This window comes from Engraulis encrasicolus, chromosome 15, assembly GCF_034702125.1.
Source record: "Engraulis encrasicolus isolate BLACKSEA-1 chromosome 15, IST_EnEncr_1.0, whole genome shotgun sequence".
Classification (NCBI taxonomy): domain Eukaryota; kingdom Metazoa; phylum Chordata; class Actinopteri; order Clupeiformes; family Engraulidae; genus Engraulis; species Engraulis encrasicolus.
The window spans coordinates 20,155,549-20,171,444 of NC_085871.1; the positions used below are offsets into that span (position 1 = coordinate 20,155,549).

The 15,896-nt window shown below is 45.1% G+C and overlaps 1 protein-coding gene across 1 annotated transcript in view; it reads left to right on the top strand.

Annotated features, from left to right (window-relative positions):
* The first annotated feature begins 404 nt into the window (after positions 1-404).
* The window catches only part of runx1 (RUNX family transcription factor 1), a 104,453-nt gene continuing 88,961 nt past the window's right edge, over positions 405-15,896 (top strand). The window contains exons 1-2 of the mRNA XM_063217202.1: positions 405-450; positions 875-1,016. Of these exons, the coding sequence (XP_063073272.1) occupies positions 953-1,016 (64 nt within the window). The 5' untranslated portion in view covers positions 405-450; positions 875-952. The remainder of the gene's footprint in view (positions 451-874; positions 1,017-15,896) is intronic.

Sequence of the window (15,896 nt, forward strand, 5' to 3'; positions counted from 1 at the left end):
GGGATAGAGCAAATTTTGACATTCCAGTTTCTAACTCCACAAAACTGCAGGCAGAAAGACTTGAAAAACATTAGGGTGTAATATAGTTAAATGTCAAACAGCTTTCTTGGCGGAGGTCTGCACTCTCTGAGTGCAATTTTAGTTTGTTCGTTCATTCATTCATTCATTCATTCACAAGTCCATCCATTTATCCACCAATTTATCCACAAATTGAATAGAACACACATTGGAACACACGCACACATGCACACACGCACACACAATTGTTTTGCGGCCATACATTCCTTACATGTGACACGAAAGTGTGTCTAATATGTGTATGACAAATAAACATCCTGTCCCCCTGTTCCCCCAGCAGAGGTGAGGGGAGAGTGGCTGCGGCCGGGCCGAGGCAGGCTGCTGAAGCAGGAGGACTCAGATGAGGAGACCATAGAGGCAGCGGAGGAAGAGGTGAGGAAGCAGCAGGAAATCACCATCTCTACAGGGTGTACAGGAAGCTTTTCCTCATCCATGTTGCCACGAGGGGCCACATCTATGTGCCCTGATCCCTGTGGCTATATGCCACTTGTTTTTGGACAAAACTTTCTTGAGGATTTTATGCCATCTTAATATTTTATTATTGCTCAACATATTTTGACCCTATACTGTAGGTTTTGCCATTACCTGCCAACCACATTCTACTTATTTCTTTTTGCTATTTTTTTACATTTAATTCATGTTATTTTATTTTTTATTTTTTCATTTCTTTTCTTTTCATTATTATTATTGTTAATCTAACTGCTAAACATATTGAGCTGCATGATTTACACAATATAAATTGTGCTATACAAGTACAGTTATTACTATTATAATTATTATTTTGTTATTGTTACAGGGGAGGCAGTCTCACCACAGCAGCAGCATCAGAGGCAGCGTCCCCAGCCACAGCAGCCATAGCCAAGGAGGCTGCAGCATGGCCTCCAACAGCCTCTTTGAGTCCCTGGCCCTGTCCTCTTTCCAGCCCTGCTTCAACAGAGGTGGGTGTGGCAGATCTGCTGTGTGTGTGTGTGTGTGTGTGTGTGTGTGTGTGTGTGTGTGTGTGTGTGTGTGTGTGTGTGTGTGTGTGTGTGTGTGTGTGTGTGTGTGTGTGTGTGCGCACGCGCGTGTTTGTGTGTGTGTGCGTGTGTGTGTGTGTGTGTGCGCACGCGTACGTGTGCGTGCGAGCACAAGTGAGTGTGTGACTTTTAACAGAAATGGTTGAATGTTGGTAGTCTATAGGTGATTCCATAGCATTTGGATGATGTTTCTTGCATGTCCTTTTGGTTCTAATGAAAGCAATTTAAAGTGAGGGTTTTTTTGTGTACATCATTACATTGTACTCTAAAAATACGCATTGAGAAAAACACTAACTGTTGTGTACATGCTCTGACAGCTATGTTCTGCATAGGGAGTAATTTCTGCAAACTTGTGGGTTGAAATCTGCTAACCACAGAGATAGGGCAGAGTTGTGTGAAGTTGGTTAACCTTCAAAACACATAAACCCACACAAAACACACACACACAAAAATACACGCGCGCACGCACACGCACACGCACACACACACACACACACACACACACACACACACACACACACACACACACACACACACACACACACACACACACACACACACACACACACACACACACACACACACACAAAACCCCACATTTTGCTCTTTGGCTTTCCACACTGTTAGAAGCTACCAGCAAAATGTGTGTGTACGTCAGTGCACTTTTTTTCCATTTGGTGTGGCGGACTAAAAATTACATTAATCTCTTCCTGTTCAACAGCTCTGTCTAATGTGTTTTAACACACTACAACATCTTAGCTTAGACACCTACTTTTGAATTTATATCTCAGACAGTTGAAGACATGGACATGGACATGGACACATCAAAGACAGCCTCATACGAGTGTGTTTGTGTGTGTGCGAGTGTATATGTGCATGCATGCATGACTGCGTGCATGAATGTGCACATGTAAATGTGTGTTCTGGAAGTGTGGTGTGTTTTGGGGAGTTGTTGTTATCCTGAACAAAATGGGAGCTGTGCAGAGGCAGGGACTGCTACAAGATTTGCTCAATATTTTTGTAAGAAATCCAAAAGACTTTACACAGTACACGCAAACGCACACACACGCACTCGCACACACACACACGCACTTGCAAACGCACACACAAGCACGCACACACATGCACACACACACACGCACGCACGCACGCACGCACGCACGCACGCACACACGCATACACTGCAGCATTGTTTTGCATTGTGACTCTAGGTCTATATACTATATGCCCATGAGATTTCTCTTAGTCTGCCCTGGCTCCTGGTGGGGTGAGGTGGCACAGATGACCTCTATTGATTCTCCATGGCGATCCAGCCAGCTCTCATATCCCATAATAAGATGGATTCTTCGACACGCGCATTGATCCATCGGAAAGCCATTGGGCTTTTGGCGCTGGGGCTGGGCAGACTTTAGATTCCTGTAAAATGCAAAAACCCAGAACCAGGAAGTGTCTGGAGTTGATTGTGCTGCCGGGCATGGGTGTGTATCTATCTGTGCTGTGTGTGTGTGTGTGTGTGTGTGTGTGTGTGTGTGTGTGTGTGTGTGTGTGTGTGTGTGTGTGTGTGTGTGTGTGTGTGTGTGTGTGTGTGTGTGTGTGTGTGTGTGTGTGTGTGTGTGTGTCAGGTTTACCACTAAGTAATATAGGCCTTCTTGTAATTCTGCTTCTCTGTACACCGCCAACAAATAACAGTGCATAAAAATACACACAGAGTAGTTAACACAATGAAACAACCAAGAAGAAAGATAAAGAGTTCCTAATGAGTGTGAAACAGGATTGCAGTAACACAAAACATTGAACGCTTAAGTGTATGATGATGTCACTGTGTATGGGGTCTCTTGCTTTGTGTGTGTGTGTGTGTGTGTGTGTGTGTGTGTGTGTGTGTGTGTGTGTGTGTGTGTGTGTGTGTGTGTGTGTATGTGTGTGTGTGTGTGTGTGTGTGTGTGTCTGTGTGTATGTGTGTGTGTGTGTGTGTGTGTGTGTGTGTGTGTGTGTGTGTGTGTGTGTGTGTGTGTGTGTTAGGGGTGGTACGGTTCACAAAAGTCACGATTCGGTCCATATCACGGTTTCAAGGTCACGGTTTTCGGTTTTGTACGGTTCTGTTTTTTTTATTGTTTTTTTTAAATAAAATGTATTATGCACTGGAAATGTATAATATAAAATTAGAATGAAAATGTAAGCTTATCATGTTGAATTTGACTTCATTTAACCTAACAAGGTGAAGTTACTGAAAGAGGAAAGACATCAATGATTTTAACATGCTTTCATTTTTTTCACAAAAAGGGAGAACTAAGTCCTAACTTTTAAGTTGACAAATATTCAAACATTACATATAATAACACATTTGACGTGTAAAGATAAAACAGCTACACTCCTGTAGGCAATGGGACCATTAGGTCAGTGCAGTATGACTATTTTGGTTAATGACACACTGAGAACGAATTGGACTTTTATTTTGAAACCGCTTTCTGCGAGTTACGCTTAGGATGAATCAGTTGCTTCCTATCATGAAACTGCCGGCCGTGAGAAGCATAGAAGTAACATCAGAAGTCAAATTCTATTTTAAGTGAACAAGTGATAGGGTTAAGTTGTGTTAAAATGAGAAAGTTAAGGTGTAGCGAAGGGGAGTAGAGTTGCCCAGCTGGGACTCGAACCTGGACCTTCGGGGGAGTAAACTGGGGCTCTGACCACTACACCAAAGAGCCCAGCTTGTTGGTATGAAAGTCAGAGCACATCCACAATCCAGGTGATGGTCACTTCATCACACTGCCTTCCCCTTCGGGAAGCGCACCCGTGCGCTTCACACACTCATGGTGTCCCTCACGCAACTGCCCATCATGCTTCTCCCATCCAGTGTGCCCCGTCATCAATGCTTCACCCATCACTGGGGTCCCTCACACCAGGGTCACCAATCCTGGGGGTCCCTCACATGGAATTACGGCTCACACACAATGGGTACGCTTCCGATGGCCTCACGGTACCATCCCACTTCTGACACCATTTGTAGCGAAGGGGAGTAGAGTTGCCCAGCTGGGACTCGAACCCAGACCTTCTGGGGTAGTAAACTGGGGCTCTGACCGCTACACCAAAGAGCCAGGCTCGTTGGCATGTTAGTCAGAACACACCCACAACCCTAGTGATGGTCACTCCATCACATAAGGTAGCAAATTATTTAAATAGATTGTTTTTTTAGTGTAGACCTATGCACAAGAATGTTTCACAAAACTCCTGTGAAGCTGAGCCTGTTAAATCAGTCAAATTTTATTTTGGTTTTATATTAGTGTTAAACATCAATGTTAACTAGGCAACAGCACAAAGTCCCCTTCATTCCATCAGAGTTTAACTGGCTACATATAATTAAGCCTAGCCTACAGTTGATTGCAGTTAAGGACAGCACAGTGAATCTGATGGATAGCCTATGTTCAATTATCTCGCATTTTGCCGTCCGGAATCCCCATTCAATTCGTGGATATAGCCTACACTAGGCTAGGCTACTGTAACGTAAGTCATAGTCTACTTTGTTCTGCTAATCTGTCATTTTTTGTAAATTCGTGTTCATTTAATTTAAATTGGTCAGAATAAAGGCTGGGGGCAGTCACTTGCGCTAACGTGAAGAGAGAGGGGGGAGAGGGGGACGCTGCTGACCGACCTGCGCTTACTTGTAGGCTACTGTAACCTAGTCAGCTGGTGCATGCTGTTACATTATGCCTTTCAGTTGGCTGATAGAAATCAGTCTTTCCACACTCAATATCCTACGTAGTCTTTGTGTTTTATGCTTGTAAAAGTACCGGTAGTATGTTTTAATTGCGTCCGCCGGTGGTCACTCTCTTTTTTTTTTTTTGGAAACCGTGGGCACCGTGCGGTTGCGCACTACCCCGTTCCGTGACATGCAAACCGTACGGTTTCGGTTTGCGACGTAAACCGTACCATTCCTAGTGTGTGTGTGTGTTTGATATGTCAGGATGCTTCGAGGTGTCGCTTCCATCTCCAAAATCATTTCTCAGAAAAGAGCAGCTCCTCCAGCTTCCTGACATTTATATCATCTCTCCATCTCTGTGGGTGTGAGAATGTGTGTGTGTGTGTGTGTGTGTGTGTGTGTGTGTCTGTCTGTGTGTGTGTGTGTGTGTGTGTGTGTTTGTGTGTGTGTGTGTGTGTGTGTGTGTGTGTGTGTGTGTGTGTGTGTGTGAGAATGTGTGTGTGTGTGTGTGTGTGTCTGTGTGTGTGTGTGTGTGTGTGTGTGTGTGTGTGAGAATGTGTGAGAATGTGTGTGTGTGTGTGTGTGTGTGTGTGTGTGTGTGTGTGTGTGTGTGTGTGTGTGTGTGTGTGTGTGTGTGTGTGTGTGTGTGTGTGTGTGTGTGTGTGTGTGTGTGTCTGCCTGTGTGCTGTATGTGTTTGTGTGTGTGTTCGTGAATGTGCGTGCGTGCGTGTTTGTGTGTGTGCGCGTTCGTGCATGAATGTGTGTGTGTGTTTGCTGTGGGTCTGAGAGCGTTGTCAGTTAGCACAGGAAGTTTATCTGCACAGCCTGAAACACGTTCAAAATGCACGCTCTCTAACATGCTGTTTCTCAAGAAGTGTGTGTGTGTGTGTGTGTGTGTGTGTGTGTGTGTGTGTGTGTGTGTGTGTGTGTGTGTGTGTGTGTGTGTGTGTGTGTGTGTGTGTGTGTGTGTGTGTGTGTGTCTGTCTGTGTGTGTGTGTATGTGTGTGTGTGTGTGTGTGTGTGTGTGTGTGTGTGTGTGTGTGTGTGTGTGTGTGTGTGTGTGTGTGTGTGTGTGTGTGTGTGTGTGTGTGTGTGTGTGTGTGCTTGTGCGTGTGAATGATGTGGGCATTGCGAGTAAGAGTGAGTTTGAGTATGCATGAAAATATGCACCATTAGATTCATGTGAAATACAAAAGCAAAACCACATGGTGTGCGTGTGTGTGTGTACATGTACGTATGTGTGCGTATATGCACTCACATGATAATCTTGTCCATAGAGTGGTAACAGCCAATACTGTCCCACTGTCACTTGTTTTTTTGTTTTCATGTTTTTTCCTTCATGTACAGTACACAGCAGTAATTAGTACACCCCTGTTGAAAAGTAACATTTTGAACAATATTTCAATAAACAATATCAATTTCAATAAAGTTATTCCCAAAATGCTCATAGAGTGAGTGTAGTACAGGATCTTTTGAATTTACGACAGAAAAGTAAGGTCAATATTGTAACTTAAATGACATATTTGTCCACCTTTGGGAAATTATTCTGGTGCAAAAATGAGTACACCCCTTTGCTGTGCACTGTAGGTCTATGTACATGTGTGTCCTTGCACGTGAATGTATAGCGCACGTGTGCTATCACAAACGCACAACTAACTGTCAGCACAACTAACTGTTCGTTTTCTCCACCAAATGCAATGATAAGATATGGGCTGTGAAGGCAATATGGGGAATATAGCCGGGGCGAAAGCCGACTGCTGACTCCGTCAAACAGTCTGGACTAAGCTAAGAGGAATCCGTCTCCATGGAGGGTGGGAGATGGTCTGACCTTACTCCACAATTTAAATTAATTGGAGTTCTGAATTCAAATTGAAATTCAAATTGTGCTTTATGTTTATATATATTAGTTGTGCTTTATGTTTATATTTTGCATGACTGTTACGATACAGTGTTGCCAATGCATACAAAAAACGAGACAGAAGTGTGATTAGTTTTACCTTAACCAATCAGTAACGGACTCCGCGGGTGAGTTTTGCGTCACCACTCTCAACTGTTTGCTGATTGGTAGAACCGTGAGCGAACCGAGCTAGGAGGGTTTAGCCAGACCATGTACGGAGCCAAAATCTTTGGGTGGAAGTACATAGGATGGCGTCGCCAGGCTATGGGGGATACAATATGGTATAACATCTTGAGCCTCCTAACATTATGAGGCAGTCTGTCTTATTATACAGCAAATTACATTACCAAAATGACATTATGTGAATGCAAACAAAATTACATCAGATTAAATTATTATATCATATAATGAAACCTCAATTTCACTAGATGTAGTGCACATAGGTTGCAGTAACACTAGCATCGTTCTATGTCCTTTAAAAATTTTGAGCTGATTTCAATTCATTTTCTCACACGTCTCTGAATGCATAGCTTGTAGAACAAGTGAGTATAATAGGAAAGTGCATAAATATTGTCTTCTAGGTTTAATTCTTGCAGGTTTCTTCAGTATTTACATACAAGGCACTGCCTTGGCCTTTGTGTTATATTTAAGCAAGTTTTTATGCATTTCAAACTTTTAATTGCCTCATTTACATGGCTGTGAAATACTGAAAAACAGAAGGCAAAAACAGCTCCATATTATATTTTGTGTACTTCCTTCTCAATGATCGTCTTTGCGGTTTGGCTTTTGCCCCATTTTGTCAGGGTATTTTTGTGACACACACACACACACACACACACACACACACACACACACACACACACACACACACACACACACACACACACACACACACACACACACACACACACACACACACACACACACACACACACACACACACACACATGCACACAGGCACACATGCACACATGCACACAGGCACACACAGACACCGGAAGTCTTGATGCATGAGTAGGTCATCTGTCGTGCTCAGTCAAAGCAAAGGTGAAACTGGCTCTGGCTGTAGGCATAACATTGTCAGGTGTGCGTGTGGGTGTGTGTGCAGGGCCGCTGAATGGGACCCCCCAACCAATACATGGAATGTACGGTAATGAGAACACAATTCTGCCCCCCCCCCACCACCCTTCTCTCTCGGCCTGGGACAGCTGACCCCTTTGTCTTCCCCCATGTCGGCGTCCCTGTGTGTGTGTGTGTCTGTGTTCTCGTGTGAGTTTGTGTGTGTGCACATGTGTTTGTGTGCATGTGCTGTATGTGTGTGTGTGCGTGTGTGTGTGCGTGTGCGTGTGTTTGTGTGTGTGCGTGCATGTTTTGTCAGTTGGGGTATGTAAGAGAAAGATACAACAGTACTAACTGAAACACGCATGCATATTCGAGTGAATTTGTCGCTTTTAAGTGTGTGTGTGTGTGTGTGTGTGTGTGTGTGTGTGTGTGTGTGTGTGTGTGTGTGTGTGTGTGTGTGTGTGTGTGTGTGTGTGTGTGTGTGTGTGTGTGTGTGTGTGTGTGTATGTAAAAAAAAAAATCTTTGCTTTATCATTTGTGGCTTTTCTTTCCTCAGATTAGCCAGCCTGTTCACAGCTCAACCACACACACACACACATACACACACACGCATACACACACACACACACGCACCCACCCACACACACACACACACACACACACACACACACACACACACACACACACACACACACACACACACACACACACACACACACACACACACACACACACACACACACACACACACACACACACACACACACACACACACACACACACACACACTTGATTTGTTTTATTTGGATCCAGGAGACAAGCATGGAGCAAAGAATCTAAGCATTCTGGGAGCATTCTGGTCACATGATAGTTTGGGAATAGCTTTGTATTGTATACTGACGGGTTACATTTTCGCATACGCATTCCGCATTTCACACAGCGTAAATATCCACTTGAAAAACACAATGCGTTAAGTACAATGCTAAAAGTGGTCTTTGACTGACGCATTTTATGTTTAGCTTCTAGTAATCAGCGTGTGTATGCAATAAGTGTGCACACATTGCCTATGAACTGCAACCAAAACTTGAATCAGGCTCTAAGTTTAAGTTCTAATTAGAGGCCGTGGCTTTCGCGATATGTCAATTACATGAGACTGGGCTGGCTGACTGGAACCGCTCTTCTCTCGTGTGCTGATTGGTTTTGACACAACATGCTTCGCATTGTTTGGGTTGTAGGAACATCAAGTAATTATCACTGTAGTCAAGGGACACCTGTGAACTGCTGACAGAAGGCTCTTTGTTTTTATCTTCGTTAGAAAGGAGCGAGAGATGGTTAAAGTTGGGACATGACCCAGGCCAGACTCAAACTTATGTCGCCACGAGTGGCTGCGGGATCGTGATCCAGATCACCACCAAAATTTAATCACTTGTTCCTTTTGTCATTTCCAATAACTCCACAAAGTTTCATCCAAATCCCTTCATAACGTTTTGAGTTATGGTGCTGACAGACAGACAAACAAACAAACAGACAGACAAACAGACAGGCAAACCAATGCAATCGAAAACTTAACCTCCTTGGCGGAGGTAATTAAAAGCTCAGCGGATCTCCGGTTTGAACCTGAAAGGTCAGGGTGGGTCATCAAGATGGTGGCTGAGATGAGTTGCAGAGATGAGTGCGGGTGGAACAGCGGCTTTTGGGAGGAAGTTATCGTACACTAACCGAATGGTTGTGTCAAGGCAACTAAATTAACTGAATGAAAATGATCGTACATCATGTGTGTTTGATCAAACAGAGGACAAAACGATGTTACAAATACGATCATTATCGTACATCGGGCAACGCTGGGGTGAAAGCTCATTTTAACAGGTCAGATGTGCAGTTTAGCGGTTAGTGTAGGGTGTAGCCTGGTTTGTGAGAGGAGGACGTGTGAACTCACTGCGCGCCTGACAGTCTTTATCGGCACCCACAATCAGAGTACAAAGCACACAGAGCGCGCACACACGCACGCACGCACGCACGCACACGCACACACACACACACACACACACACACACACACACACACACACACACACACACACACACACACACTGAGTTTCAGCTCATGCGTTGAAACGTGTTGCATGCTGTCCCTGAAATGTGTGTTCTGTGTCAGAAATGTGTACTGTATGCTTGCTAGCTCTGACACGTGTACGTATGCAAATGTCGCTGAAATGTGCATGTTGTCCCTGAGATGACTATGCCATCCCTGTAACATCTATGCAGTTTGTGAAACGTGTGCCATCTCCGACTGTTTTTTTGTGTGTTTCCTCTGTCTGATGTTGTGATATACAGTAGATTATGGTAGATATTATTGGATGTCATGTTTTATCAGAATTTCTGATGCTAACAATTTGGCAAACCGTTTTGAAGACAATGACATCTGACACACATGGGCCTTAGTTTACCACTATCTCCATTAGGCTGTAATCAAACCATAGTAATAGAACTGACATGGTGAAACCTGAATAACACCAATATTGGTGATTTGCCATGTGATTATTTCTGTATGCCCAAGGCTGGTTATTATGGCATACAGGCAGAATTCTATCAGAATCTTGGTTAAGTTTAATTGATAAATGATTGCTTAATTGTCTTGCTTTTTTCGGAGAGCTTTAGGGAAGTTTTTGCAACAGCAAAACAGAAGTCACAGAAGTGGGAAATCAACACACCTGGGCATTTGTTTGTTTGTGTGTGTGTGTGTGTGTGTGTGTGTGTGTGTGTGTGTGTGTGTGTGTGTGTGTGTGTGTGTGTGTGTGTGTGTGTGTGTGTGTGTGTGTGTGTGTGTGTGTGTGTGTGTGTGTGTGTGTGCATGTGCGTGCGTGTGTGCGTGCATGCGTGCGTGTGTCTGTATGAGTGTGCGTGCCCACGTGCGTGCATATGTGCGTACGTGTGTGTATGTATGTGTTGGTTTGCTTCTGGCAGTGAGTAGACTTCCCATTTCTCACCTGCCCTTCCAAGCACTGTATCCATACAGCCTTCTGTCTTCCTTCACCATCTTTTCCTCTCTCCTCTTCACCTCCATTCTCTTCATAGTTATTCCATCTCTCTCCACCTCTCCCTGTCTTTTGCACTCCACTGTCTGATTTCCCCTCCTCAGCCTGTTTTCCCCTTCTCAACCCGTCTCAGGTTGGTGGGGGGAGTAATTAACCAGTGCTCTCCCCCATCCTCCTCCATGAGTGAGGTACCCTGAGCATGATACCATGAAACTCCATCTCCCATAAATGCAATTTTGTTGTGTGCTGTGTCACAATGACAATGGGAGATGGAGTTTCCCAGGTGGGCTTTCATTGTCCCAACCTATCCCTCATCCAGTGCCCAACCAACAAAAAATCCCAAACACTGCCACTTATTCACCCACCATGCAGGCATGTTCCCAGCCTCATATATTACCCCCCTGTTTTCCTGAACTTGAAGGCCTTATCTCGAACCTCTTGGACATTGGATTTTGCTATATGGATGGGGTGAGGAGGGGGGAGGGCGTGGGGGTTTACTTTTCCTCCTTCTCCTTTCTCCAACTTTCTCTCATCCTCCTCTCCATCCCCCCTCTCTCTCCATCATTCTTCCATTTCTGCCTCCCCATCATCTCTCCACTCCTCTCCTCTGTTTCCCCCTCTTCAACCTGTCCCATCTCCTAACACTCACCCCTGCCTCGTCTTACTCACCCCTGCCTTCTTGTCCATCCACTCATAATGCCTGCCTGCTTAGTCTGCCTTCCTGCCGCTCTCTCCAGTTCCCAGCCCTATATATTACCCCCCTACATGTTTACCTGAACCTGAAGGCCTTATCTCAAACCTCTTGCACCTTCAGGAAGGTGATGCTGAGAATCAGGGAGCCTGTAACTTTGTTAAGTGGATGCGGATGGGAGGGGGGGGGTTACTGCTGCCGTGTTGCCCAGCGAGAGATCCCCTCCCCCTGGGCTGCATGCCCCTGGGAGGCTGGGCCCTGATCCATCCATATGGGAAAAGCTCTTTTCCAAAACGCAACATATCCTTTTAAAGAATAATAATAATAAAAAATACTGTGTTTTTATTCTTCTTCTAAGTTAATGTCAGAATAATTGTTTTTTTTGTTGTTTTAGATTTGTATGGAAAAGTGAGATATTAAAAAATCTCGAATTGCCGAGATGCTACCGCAGCCTCTTACTGCAGATGGGGTCGCCGGCGGGCCTATTCATTGTTTGTTGGAAACACTCAACTACATTATAACAACATTGCTATGACATTACTAAGAACCTTACGTAACAGATTAAGACATAGCCCTTATAATATTGGTGACAGTTATAACATACGCTCTGCACTAAGGGGTTAAACTCATCATGCATGAAAACAGCACTTAAACGGCTCTTATGGCGTTTTGGAAAAGAAACAAAGCATTCGCTTGGAGGGTCTGGCCAGAGGGTAGGGTCTGGAGGTTTTTTGCTGGCGGTCTGTCCAGGGGAGATTCTGGTTATCAGGTCTCCACAGGGGGAGCAGGAGGAAGCGTCTGAGCACGTCTGGACCATAGAGATTCCAAACGGGGAGCCAGGACCCAGCTATAAATCCCTCCTTCTGGGTGTGTTGTTGTGTTGAGACTTCATTGCCGTCATAAATGCACCGGTGCACTGCCGCGCGTAGACGCTGGGTTCCCGCAGACACGCGCACACAATACACAACGCCACACCACAACAAGGGCAAGGGCAAGTACAGCTCACACACACACACACACGCACACACACACGCACACATGCACGCACGCACGCACACGTGCACGCACACACTACACAAAAGACAAAAGCAAGTTTGAGCACTCAAATGAGAGAACACGCACGCACGCGCACACACACACACACACACACACACACACACACACACACACACACACACACACACACACACGTACACACACACACACACATTTTCTCACAATACACATTTACACAGACACACACTTTCACGACCAGACGCATTCCATCAGAGCAGGTCCAAGTGCAGACAAGGAGGAGGAGAGGAGGAGGAGAGGAAAGGGGGAACAAAGTTGGATGCTGAGAAAAGGTGTAAGTGTTTAGAGACTAAAGGGTTCCTATTGTTCTTATTCACACCACAGAGTTCCCATCACATGCCTGCATGAACACACACACACACACACACGCACACACACACACACACACACACACACACACACACACACACACACACACACACACACACACACACACACACACACACACACACACACACACACACACACACAGACACACACACACACATGCATGCTTGTACACATCACAAAGCACACATATCTACGTGTGTGTGTGTGTGTGTGTGTGTGTGTGTGTGTGTGTGTGTGTGTGTGTGTGTGTGTGTGTGTGTGTGTGTGTGTGTGTGTGTGTGTGTGTGTGTGTGTGTGTGTGTGTGTGTGTGTGTGCAGGGGCGCCGCCAGGAATTTTGGGCCCTATGAAAGATTATGAATCCCCCCTAATTTTTCCATATTCCAATAAGACAAATTTCAATATCATTTTCACTAACACTTAATTAAAATAGCGCAGATAGCTTACTCAACATTTTCCTTTTCCTTTCTTTGCGCCTAGGCCTACTCCTTGGTTAGTAATGCCGCCTGGGTCCGCAACGCAATTCCATAGGATAGAGTTACACTCACAGAGCTTATTGGTAGTCGGCGTCAGTCAGGTAACCATAGGCTGTGCAATGCGCAGATCATCCAAAATGCTTTAGTGACGGGCCGGCAATATGTAACCTGCAGCTGTCTCGTCAAATCGCTGTTCATTTTCTGCATCCAAGTTTTCTGTCGGACTGAAACCGAACGTGACCAGATTGACGAGTTTGAAATGGTGCGCTGTCTATCAGCACCACGCTGACATTAGTCTAATTTAGACTTCCGATAAGCATTCATTTCCTGCCAAGGGTAAAACTCTTTGCGATATTATGAGAAAAAGCACCGCTCTCCTGCGCAAACATGATACTTCAATGGATGATGGCATCCTCCAAAACGTAATATTTATTTATTAATGCCATCCGCGGGCCGTTTGGGCTGTGGTGCGTTGGTCTGGGCCGTTAGAGTCAGTACCACCTTTCCCCCCCTGGAAGCGCCCATATGTGTGTGTGTGTGTGTGTGTGTGTGTGTGTGTGTGTGTGTGTGTGTGTGTGTGTGTGTGTGTGTGTGTGTGTGTGTGTGTGTGTGTGTGTGTGTGTGTGTGTGTGTGTGTGTGTGTGTGTGTGTGTGTGTGTGTGTGTACGAGTCATGTCTGTGTGTCTGGCTTTGTGACCAACATACTGTACTGTAGGCTCCATTGAACCTTCTGTCGCTCCTGTCTGCAGGTGGATGGATTTTCTTTGCTGGTCTGATATGTCTTTCCCCCCCCTCTCTCTCTCTCTCTCTCTGTCTCTCTCTCTCTCTCTCTCTCTCTCTCTCTCTCTCTCTCTCTCTCTCTTTCTCTCTCTCTCTCTCTCTCTCACACACCCATACATTGGTGGTATTGAGTGCTAAGCCCAGCAGACAGGCAGGCCGGCTGGGCTTGTATTGAGCTGAATGTGTGACAGAGAGAGAGAGAGAGAGAGAGAGAGAGAGAGAGAGAGAGAGAGAGAGAGAGAGAGAGAGAGAGAGAGAGAGAGAGAGAGAGAGAGAGAGAGAGAGAGAGATCAGACATCAGCTTCCTCACTGTGGAGAAGTTTGTGTGTGTGTATGTGTGTGTGCGTGTGTGCATGCAGGCACGTTGTGTGCGCGCATGTGTTTGTGTGTACATTTGCATGCAGCTGCATGCACATACAGTACATGTGTCTTGTTTTTGAATACAAGTGTATGGAGTTCAAAGACTTGAAAACGCACAGTTGAGATGTCATGAAGCATTGCAAAGTGCAAGGCACGTTTTGGCAAATGCAGCAGCTCGCTGTCTGTCTCTTTCTCACACGAACACATACTCTTTCTCTACTTATCTCTCTTAACATATCTCTCTCTCTCTCTCTCTCTCTCTCTCTCTCTCTCTCTCTCTCTCTCCCTCTGTTGCTCTTGTTCTCTCACACATGGCCTCTCTTCTGCATCCTGTGCTGAGTTTGAAGGAGGTGAGAATAACTGACACTATTGACGCAGGTGTGTGTGTGTGTGTGTGTGTTTGTTTGTGTGTGTGTGCATGCAAGTGCGTGCATGCGTGTGTGTGATAAGAGCATTAGGAATTATAGCCATTTATAAAGGTGTTTTTTAAATCATACTACATCTTATGAAGCTTCATAAACTTGAAGCTTCATAAGTTGGGCTGTTGGGCTGTCTTTGCCATAAACGAGTTTCATTTAATGATAAAGTCATAAAATGTTTATGGCATTGGCATAATGTTTATGACACTTGAATGACTGCATTACAACACAATGTTATGACATTGTTATGTCACACGTATGACCCCGGCGTCAAGTAAAGTGTTACCTAATGTTTTGGAGTGGGGGGTCTGCCATGTGTGCCAGTGTTGTATACCACTGCAAAACGAATCTTTCGACTATGTGTAACGGAGACTAACAAGCAGAGTTGGCCTGGAACGTTAGTAAACCTCCCTCCCAAAGCCTCATACAGTGTCGATGCCGTTGGACGGAGAGACTGGTAGTTGCCGAGGTCACAGGTTTGATCCCCGAGGGGGAGGAGCAGGTGCAAGAGGACCTCCGTCACATATGGAAGTCTTCTTCAGATTCACAGGAGACCTCAGTGGTCAAGGCATAGTAGCAGTGCTGCCATGGGATAAAACACACAAAAAGGATTTCAAGTGTGTGGACTTTCCACTCTAATACTATTCCCAATGTGGTATGTGTGTGATGGGCAATGTGGCCGGAACAGAGGCAGACTTTCCATTAGGCAAACCTAGGCAAATGAGACAGAATATACCACCAAACACAGAATTTCATGACTAAATAATGACTTTTGAGGGCCCCATGCTTACATTTCGCAGAGGGCCCCAAAATGGCTAGATCAGTCCCTGGGCAGGAGATTCAAACTTAATCGACAGATTGAAATAAAATTTGTCAGTGTTTAGAGAGAGCTTTTTGGAGTTGTAACACAGTCAGCTAAGCTGGAAGTCACCAAATTTGCTGTGCAAGTTTCATTCAAGTAACAATAAGCTTGCGCACACAAACACA